Below are 10,714 nucleotides of genomic sequence, written 5' to 3' on the forward strand. Positions count from 1 at the left end.
GTTGCAGCTATATACAACACCTTTATATTGTTTTTTACTATATTAACTGTGTTAATGCATATGCGACCGAGAATCGAGCTTAAAGAAGAACCAACCATGGGGTCCAGGACCTGGAGAAAAAGCTGAAGAGGGTAAGTATAAGATGTAGTATAGTTTTCAAAGAAGAACAAATACATAACTTAAAATGTCCCAAGGTAGAGGACATAAATCGGTCCATCAACAATGACTTGATTTGTATTTGTCGAGATTGAAGTTATAATATCAAAACAACATTTGGAAAATAACTACAACATTATTGAAAAGTAAGTGACCGATAAAGGCTGAAGCATATTGGCATACGCAACTATATAGTATCAACCAATTGCTTGCAAGGGTATCTCCCTACTTATTTCTGTAAAATAAATAACTGAATTCAAAGTTTCTAAACTTTAAAGGAAATGTAAATGCACCTGGTTAATGCAAGATACAGATAGTTCTGGTCCTTCTCTAACCCTGTTATTAAATTGCAAATCAAAAAAAAAAAAGTGGTATCCTTGATCAAAGATTCAAAATGGAGAACATGTATTAACCAAAAACTTTAAAACTCTAACCAAACATAGGAAAGAATAAGAGAAAAATAAATTACCTGCCGTGGATCGGAGTTGAGATTAGATTCAATAACAAAGTAAGTAACATCTTGCAAAACCCTAAATCTGCGAGGTATTGAGTGAAGCCTGTAACATCTGGCAAGCTTTTAAGTTTTGTTTCGAAGTATTGTTCTCTGGACTTGAAGCATATCATTGCTGTGTGAAGCTTGTAACATCTCATCTGCACATATAATCTCTTGTTTAGTAAAAGAGAAAATCTAAGACTCCTTGCATGTTTGCTTTTATATTTTTCATCAAACATTATGGTTTGGTTTTAGGGTTACCATTGGTTCTTTTGTTTTACCCGTTTAACTGCAGCAAAACATCTAATCCTTTTTGCTATATAAACCTCTAACACATTCATACCTGTGATATAAAAAAAGAAAAATAACGAAGAAGAAACATCACGTAAATAAAAAGAGAATCGAAAAAGGGAGATGAGAGGAGGCGGTAAAAATAAAAGGGAATATAGTAATTAGGGTTTCGCGATAAGGAGAAAAAATAGATCAAAATCAATTTAATCTTCTGTTAATCTGTGAATAGAAATCAAAATCAACTTTAATCAAAACACATGATAAAAAGAAACATTTTCACCAGGTAATAATACGAGGATTCACTTAAAATCATGCAAACCCATACTTAAGAATTCAAAAAACAAGTTAACCCTAATATTATAACTGCATTACCTGAGCTAAGCTGTTACGCATATGTGCCTTACTTCTTCGTTCCTGTTAATCAATAATAGTAACCTTAAAAAGAAAATTGAATCAAAAATTATGAAAAATAAGAAAACAGAGAGACTTATTACCTGCAACGGATAAAGAACCCTAGTTGATCAAAATGATCAAATCCATCACAAGCTTATATGAGACAGATATAATACCGGAAGGTAAATCAACCAAGATAAGAAGAGAGGTGAATATATTAGGATGATACAGATGTGTAGATAGTGGAGAAGAAGGCGAAGGCAAAGCTATATCGAATAATGGAAGAGAGGTTTCTTTTAGGTTTAGTCGAGTTTTTTTTTTTTTCGTTTTTTGTTTTTTTTCCCCGAGATTATTAAAAAAATTCTATTATTTTGTGAGAAAAAGCCTTGTTTTTCTCTCCTTTGAGGAAAAGTGAAACGGAGCAATTCTGTGAGTGGGTGAGGGTCACCGTTCAACGTGGAGCCTTATGAGCTTAGGATTTTAAAGGAGTTAAATAAATTAATAGCGACTGAACCAAAAAAATTATTATTTTAAAGAAGTTATTAATTTATCGAGTTAAAATTTAGCTTATCCAAGCCTAGTTGGGACCAGAAAATTTTATTATTTTAGCGAAGTAATTAATTTATCGAGGATTAATTTATCGAAATTATACCGTAGAGAGCTCCAAATATTTGGTTTTGAGGACTCACAAAATGACGAAATCGGATCATCAAATAGCAATCAACAAAACCTCTTATCTTGTTACTTTTGCTAATGCCTTACCATCAATTAATTAGTGCTAATGAATGATTAACTAGCTAATGATTGATTTTGATTATATAAATAAAAGAGCTATTTTGATATCATATTTAAACATAAAAAAAATAAATCAAAGACCTTACGGAAGAGAGCTCATACTTACGGTTTGAAATATAATCATAAACACAATATATGAAAGGGAGCTCATACTTTCCCAACTGTAAACAAATTCAGGATAACTTAATGTTGGAGAAATTTGAAATACGGTTGGGTTTTCTAACCGTAAACCACAAATACGTTTTTTTTTTGATTGACAAAGAAAATTTTATTCATCAAAATGAGAGGGTATAAAAGGATTATACCACCCTAACAAGATACAGAAAGAGAGAAAAAAAAAGAAAAGAAGTGCTAAAAACAGACAAATAGCACTCTGTATAAAATAAAAGTAAATAGCTTCGTCATCAGTAGAGTCCACCTCTTCAACCTCTTTGAAAAGTTAAAACCCAGCAAAACAAAGCATAAATAGTCTTATTAGCCACTATAATGGCATTACAATGAGTATTTGAGAAAATCCTATTATTCTTTTCCTTCCAAACACTCCATATTAATCTCCAAATCTAACTCTTTTCCTTGGTTGAAAAATGTAGTTGCCAGGATTGCAGAGCAGAAACAACCTCAGAAGGCATAGCAAAAAAGCCATTTAAGCTTTACAGTAAGAAAACCCCAAACTTGTTTACCAAACTCATTGTGAAGAAGCAGATGAGAATTAGATTCTGGCAGTGCAAAAAAGAAAAGTCTTTGGCACATATGTTCTTTTTCTGATCAGCATGTCCCTAATAGGAAGCCTATCATGAGCAATAAGCCATAAATTAAAGGAACCCAATTTTTGGTGGACATTTCAACTCCAGATGTACCAATGCAGTATTTGTGTCGGGAAAATATTCATGGGAAGTTTCTCATGAACAAAACTTACCGAAAAAAACTTACTTGAGTTTAAAGACCAATAAAGTTCATCCTCATGATTCATGTTGAAAGTGAAAGTTTGCAAGTTAGTTGAAAGCAAATTGAGTTCAATCCTTGCTGAAGAATTTAATCTTATAGGGACATGAAAATTCCAAGTAACAACATTACCAATTACAATAACCATTTCTGCAACACAGTGAAGCTTAGCTCTTGTAGAAGCAAAAAGATTTGAAAACCAAGATTTTATAGGATGCTCATAAAGCCAATTATCATGCCAGAACCTGACAAGGGCTCCATTAGTTATGTTTCATAATTGCCTACACAGACATGCCAAAAGTGCATTTAGGAATTTTAGGAGACCAAACAACATCACGAATACCATATTTTTCAGTAACAATATCCTTCCAAAAAGCATCCCCTCTGTAGCATATCTCCAGGACCACTTTGTAAGCAAAGATTGATTTAACAGATTTAGTCTCTTAATACCTAAGACACCAAACTTCTTTTTCCTATAAAGAGCAGTCCATTTTACTGGATGTATTTTTTTCTTTTCTTTATTATCCTTCCATAAGTAGTCTCTCATAATTCTTTCATGTTTCTTCAAAACAGAAGCATGTATCTCATATAATGACATATAATAGACAGGGAGGTTTACCGAACAAAAGCCTTTTATGTGAAAAGGCTTCACCCGAAAAAACCTCACCAAATTCAATCTTTTTATCAAATTGGACATTTGTGTTAGGTTTCATTTTATAAAAAGTGGCATAAAAGGAACTCCCTCCTTTCGGGACCTCCGGTCAAGACCAATTGTAACAAGTTCTTATACACAAATTATTATTATTATTATTTATTTATTTGGGAAAAACAGGAACGGACTATACCTTTTTTCTATGCCCGTCCCTGTATGACACTGCGATCTACTACCTTGAAATTCAACGTTTGGTAATCAATCAATTTTCAACTATTAAAATACAACGAAATTCGGTATCTTGGAATGCAATCAATTTATATATAGAGAGCATTATAATACGAACATTTCCAAAATATAGCTTCAAATTTGTTACCCTTGGAAACTGTGAGAATCGTGAAATATCATAGTGTCATATTAGTATATTACGGGTCCAAGAGCATAGCTCAGTGGTATCTCATCAACTCCAGTAAGGAGGAAGTCAGGAATTCAATCTCTGCCTCCGTAAAGGTTTGTAATAGATTAGTTGTATAGTGGGTTTAGCGGTGTTGGGTCTGGCAGTGGGGCTAACCCAACTAGATGGGTTCGGGTAGGGGTCTGGGTACTGCTTTCGCGTATCAATTTTTTTTTTGTAGTATATTACGTCGGTAGCAGCCTACTACTGGCGTTTGTAATTTCTGAATTTGTGTAGGGATGATATTGCAAAACAAACCAAAGCTTAGGAGGGTATTGTTAAAATAGCAAACCGAACAAAAAGTTAGTTCAATATAAATGTGATGTACTGCAGTTCAGTAAAGAAATCTAAAGTTTCATCCTATCCTGCTTCTCAAAGCTTCTTCTGAACATCAACAATGGCTTCCCTTAGATTTCAGCACTTCCTACTGGCTCTCCTTCCAGTTATTCTCTTACTTTCTTCCACTGTCAAGTCTGATAATGGTAAGAAGTATTTCTATGTCTCTGGCTCTCTTGTTGGTTGCATTTACTTATCTCTGACATGAATTTTATCTTCTATTTCATTATTTGGTGCATTGTGTGTTGTTTTGATGACTTAAGGTGTTTCTCATTAAGAAAATTTTTAAGTGCTTGAAGCCTATTTTTAATGTCTATTCAAGTTTTATGTTGATTCTGGCTCTGGGTTTTTCTCAAACTGTTCTGTTGAGATTTACTTAGTTGTTCTTAAACTTTGATTAAGATTTGCTTACCTTTTTCTTTCTAATGGTCTTAAGTTCTGAGAAAAAGGAGGATTTTATTTTTTTAATCAAATTCACCAGGTTTTCTTGTTCATGTGGTGTGTTGTTGATTTATAGAAACGTGTTAAAAATGTCATGCCAGATGATGATCCAACTACAAAGGGTGGGTGTTGAATGCACAATTATCTGCATTTTTGATCTTGTGTTCTGTTAAGTTTCCTTTTTGGGAACTTTTTTTGGTAGAATCCAAGATCTAGATCTAAGAATACTACTTTAATTTAGATTTATGTGTGGAAGAAAGAAATGAAAGGAACAAAATTAGGTAGAAAAATCACTGATCTTGACATCTTGTTTTCTTCTTATGACTATGTCTTTGTGTTTTTTTACTTGGTTTGGCATGGTGTTGCATACATTGGAATTGGTGCTTCATGTTTTGGATTTAGGATTTGTGCTTACATAGATGCTAAATGGGCGCCATAATACATCAGTAAAGTGTTATCAGTGTTCAATCATTGGTCTAGAAGTAGTAATGTTTGCAGGATTTTTCAGTCAATATTTGTTGTAATCGGACGCAAACATGTTCGACATCTTGTCTAAGTTATGTGTGATCATACAACTTAAGTAGTTTCGTAGTTGTTCTGGATGTTTATCCTGAGTTAAAACTCTGAACACATGTGGATAAGTATGACTGTCACCGAGTGCTTAAGTTAAACTTCAACTGTTTCTGTTTATAATGGGCTTTAAATCCATATTGATATGCATTCTGGGAGTCATCTATCTCTCTAGATTTACTGTCAACATTGTGTTTACAATCTATATACTTCCATTGCAGATGAGGAAGAGACTCTCCTTAAGAGTATTAACAGCTACAGGGCATCTCTAAACCTTACAGCCTTCACAGAGAACGACAATGCAGAATGCCTTGCAGATAAAATGGCGGACAAATATAAAAAACAACTATGCACCAACACCACAGGTTCTAACACGGTTCCCGGCACGGAAACTCAGTTTCCGGACTACCCACAAATGTTGGAAAAGTGCCATCTGAACATAAATGGCACCAAGGATGGTATCGTAATGCCTGTCTGTGTTCCGAGACTGGATCCAGCATTGGTACTCACCAACTTCACACAATCCCAGTACTCGGCATATTTGAATGATACCAAATATACTGGTGTAGGAATTGGTTCTGAAGATGACTGGATTGTGATGGTTTTGACCACAAACACAGCGGGTGGGGCGTTTACGCCTGCTGGTTCAGCTGCTTCAGTTCCTGATGTGGGGTTAAAATTTCTGTTGATATCTTTGCTAGGGTTCTTTCTTGTTTTATGGAGTTGAATATAAGTGTTTGTGTGATGCACTGATGAGTAGTTATGTAGATGTTGTATTCCCACGTCTGAGTTTTGGTTGTGTTACATGTTACATAAGAACTTGAAATACTGGCTACTCTTTCATTTCCTGTTCTATTGGACTGATGTTGAAGCAGAATCCTACTAGAATTTTAATTACTTAGTTATGTCAGACCCTTGTCTGTTAAGAAGATGAGATCTTGATTCAGGAAGAACTCCTTTTCATGAAGGGGCAAAAAAACCTCTCTCAAAGTAAATCTGTAGAACTAATTTCTTTATCACCACCACACACTGTTGCATGCATGAAATAAACTTCTTTATCACAATCACACAATGTTGCACATACTGGAAACAAAACGAATGCAGGGTCAAGAGAATGATTGCTGCTATCAATGAGATTTTTCGAGTCCAGAACATGGTGTTTCATTCAGCTGCTTTAGTCGGTGACAGGGACGGACCCAAGTATTGCCTTTTAACTGATTTTGATCTGGGCCTAATCCCAAAATTTGAGATTTCAAAACTTTTTCCACCGACGGACCAGACGGCTAAAATTTGAGATTTCAAAACTTTTTCCACCGATGGACCAGAGGGCTACCCGGACTAAAGCCCAGTTTAGCCCTCTCATAGGTCCGTCAGTGTTGTATTCCCACTTTAGCCTTTTGGGTCATACGTTCCTTTCCAAGGTACTCGTCAAGTTACAAGGAACCCTCATTTGGGGTATACATAGAAATTTTGGGGCATATAAAATTATAGTCCCATCACGTGGAAGCTAATATAAGGAGTGTTTCAGTGATATTCAAATTACTGTATTGTCCTTATAACGGGAAATTACGCTAAGACCCCACTCATGGGTTACCCATAATATCATGCACTTAATTAAAGAAGTTTAAAACTAAGCTCCAAAATATTAAAAGACATTTATACCCTTATGTGTATTGTCTAGGGGGTAACATATCATATTGTTGTGTAGTCATTATGTATTACAAAAGTGGAATAACAAAGATGTTCGGATTGAATATCTACCTATGTTACCTTCAGGGGGAGTATAAGATTTGTTATTGAGATGTCAACAATGGCATTTATTGATTGAATATATGCAGGTTATTGTGTTGTTGAAACTTGGAATCAAACGTATGTATAATGAGTTCTTGTAATTTGTTTATCCATATTTATTACGATTTTTTTCACTAAAATTGACAAAGGGGGAGATTGTTAGAGCATAGCTCGGTTGAACCCACCAAGCGTTGGTATGTCAAGTTTGGTTGTCATATTTTAGTGAGCCAAAACTCATCTAAGAGTCGCTTGATTATGTACTAGAGACAACTTTGTTTAGGTTAGACTAGAAAGTCTAGGAATGTTGAGATATACAGGTATTACTCGAAGACCTGAAGAACGTAAAGAAGTAACGAGCTACAACGACGACATCATCCTTCCTCTTGAGTTTAGTAATATTGACTTGAACTGTTTCATTCCTAAAGTATCTTTCAAGTCGTCTTATATTAAAAACATAACTGCGAACCTGTGTATGGATATATTACTCTAGTAATGAGACATGATCATATGATTATAGTATTAGGGAATTAGACTACGAAGTATAACGCTTTGAAAATCGAGGGTACCTAAATATACCACAAGCTAAAACTTTTCCTACCTATAAGTCCTTTCTCCGAAAGTGATTGTCTATGGACTGATTCGAGACAATACAACTAATCGGTTCACACTTCGTGTGATCGTCTATGGATACGATATCGAGACAATACAACAACGAAGTATGTTTACTTGATACAAAGGTTCAGACTTAACCAAACACAATAGGATTACTTATCAAGTAAATGGGAATTAACGTTTGTGTAATTTACTTTAATTATAATAAAACAATTATAATGCGGAAAATAAAAGTAAATGACACAGCAAAATTTTGTTAACGAGGAAACTGCAAATGTAGAAAAACCCCGGGACCTTGTCCAGAATTGAATACTCTCAGGATTAAGCCTCTACACAAAATTATACCTAACTTCGTATAGTTGATACCAAGTAACTAACCCTATAGTTCACCTAGTTCCGTCTGTATTCCCACGCCTCCGACTTATGAATAAGTCACGTACTTGGGACAATTCCTTTGGTTCGTAGTCGAAAAAGTAAAGGAACAACAAATCTGTTTGGTATCAACTCTATTCAACCAAGTGATATGAGTCGGACAAAGGATCTTCTGTTTATCTTAACATAAACTTCTTCATCAGGTCCTTAGATCTATCTTATATTCAATTACCGAAGTAATCCTTTAAGATTAAGCCAACAACACCTTTAATCCGAAGAACCGTATTGATGCCAATCTACTCAATTAATCAATCCAATCTACCACAAGGATAAACCGATTATTAATTGAATCCTCTTTTACAAAAACAAGTATTGTGCACACCAAAGATTATAAAACCCAAGTCAGATCTTCAATATCTTCTTTGTCTTCAAATCTTCTTAAATCTTCAATAAAAACCTGCATACAATCACTTGAATCTCTTGTGATCAATCACGCACAGAACGGAGTCTGTTAATAATGGATTATCACAAGATCGTCTTTATAACTAACAACAGTCTAAAGATCCCCATCGAAACTCTGAACTAGTTTGAGTGAATCTTATATCAGAAGAGAAGATTCTCAAGAATAAACAAACTAGGTGCAATCAGATTTCAACCACCGTTAGTCAATCAAATCAATCGAAAACAAAAGATAAACTGCAATTATTTAGTTTCCCACTGTGGTTGGGGAAAAACGATTTGCTGGTTTTTACGGAATTGAAGAGTCGACCTTGTGGAGACTCCCTGAACCGAGCGAAATGTTGAACCTCACACAGATGCACTGCAAGAAGGGAGTGTTTTAAGTTCGAGAGATCAATATGTAGAACTCCGGCCTAAACCAAGAACAATGGCCGTTCCAGAGTTAATTCGGTCACAAGAGAGGATGGATTGATCTGTAGGAGGGAAGCTGAGAAATGCGTGAGATCAATGGTGATATGAGTTTGTAGGTATGTTGTGAATTCAGCGCGAAAATGCTCTGAATGATTGAATTTTGCTCAATTGAGAGTGATTTCTATGAGTTCGTGTAGACGAAAGATTGTCTGTATGAACTTTGATAAGAAATTGCTTGTTCTTTCGAATGTTCGAAAAACTTTTTCTATCAATCAGGATTCAGAGACATTTTATAATGCCGGAGTTGAAAACACCATGACCCCATGAAGTGTGACAGTTGCTGGAATCAGAGAGTGGGAAATCGTGTTAAAACCAATTACTCATCGTGCGGAGACTTGGTTAACTTTCCACCCACTACTTTGCTGACTCTTCCAACTGATTGCACGACTTGCTCACATTCTCATCGTGGGTGAACACACGTGTCGTAGACCGCCAGACCAAAACCCTAGTTAATATCCCCCCATGTGACACGATTGAAATCTCATGATTTTGGAGTCAGTTGCTGACTTTATGAGACGATGAGTCCATGTAGCGCTGAGTTGAACATGGTTAGAAAATATTTTGAAACTCATGAAATTAACGTGTCTGCTGAGACGTGGTATCATTATAACCTAAGACGAGCAAAACTGTGTTGCTAAATTGTTTAATATTGATAGTTGAACCAATATTCTTTGGTTTGAGCAAATACTGATAGTTCGAGCAAATATTGCTAGTTTGAACAAATATTGTTCTTTTGATGAATTGTTGGTAGCTGGACCAAATAAAATATTAATTTAAGTTACTTACTGTTGGGTCGAGCAAAATAAATATGAATATTAATCATGGAATCAACATAAAATTATCAGAGTGTTCGAATCTGCTCAGAATCACGTTTCTGCAGAGCTCTGAATTCAAAACCCTAATTTTACCGAAATGATGATTTATTGCAAATCTACACGGGACCGGCTACATGGGATGACGGGTTCACCATATAACGCCCGGATGCTCGAATGAGCAAAAATACCAAAGTCTTTTGAGGACCAGTTGGTAAAATAATGATTAAATGCTGGTTTAATCATTTATTAAAATAATGCTCGTGTGAGTGACAAATAATAAAACTTGATGTAGACTTGATGTGGGAACGGCCAAGAGGTCATGGGACAGGCTCTTGGTGGCGGTGGGACCAATAGATGGTCGTTTGAGAAAACTTCCAATTATTTGGAAAGAATTTGAACCTAATATGAGCAGCTGAGCAAATTAGGTTAAAATCATTAAAACACGCAGGACCAGCTGTTTGCAAGCCTCAGGGTCACCCTTGGTCGGTCAAGGGGATGTGCCCATGTCACCATAGTGTTCGCGTTTCAGTCTTGAGAATTTTGATATTTTCTGGTGCACGTTTGAGCAACATTTGGAGAAAATATGCAAAATGCATGGTTTTGCTGAAACCGACAAAAATACATGAGATGATGAAAATAATAAATAAAACAAGAAATTACAAGGTGTGGTA

General features: G+C 35.3%; 1 protein-coding gene across 1 annotated transcript; it reads left to right on the top strand.

Annotated features, from left to right (window-relative positions):
* The first annotated feature begins 4,508 nt into the window (after positions 1-4,508).
* LOC113357358 (uncharacterized GPI-anchored protein At3g06035-like) lies at positions 4,509-6,428 on the top strand. Its single transcript, XM_026600736.1, has 2 exons — positions 4,509-4,658; positions 5,745-6,428. The coding sequence occupies exons 1-2, from the start codon at positions 4,574-4,576 to the stop codon at positions 6,248-6,250; spliced, it is 591 nt and encodes a 196-aa protein (XP_026456521.1). The 5' UTR covers positions 4,509-4,573; the 3' UTR covers positions 6,251-6,428.
* The last annotated feature ends 4,286 nt before the right edge of the window (positions 6,429-10,714 follow it).

Source organism: Papaver somniferum, chromosome 3 (assembly GCF_003573695.1).
Source record: "Papaver somniferum cultivar HN1 chromosome 3, ASM357369v1, whole genome shotgun sequence".
Classification (NCBI taxonomy): domain Eukaryota; kingdom Viridiplantae; phylum Streptophyta; class Magnoliopsida; order Ranunculales; family Papaveraceae; genus Papaver; species Papaver somniferum.

What these genes read in the sequence shown, in the direction of transcription:
- LOC113357358 (XM_026600736.1), top strand. Translation starts at nt 4,574, where the DNA reads ATGGCTTCCCTTAGATTTCAGCACTTCCTACTGGCTCTCCTTCCAGTT. An exon ending in CACTGTCAAGTCTGATAATG is followed by an intron (nt 4,659 to 5,744) that starts GTAAGAAGTATT and finishes CTTCCATTGCAG; the next exon opens with ATGAGGAAGAGACTCTCCTT.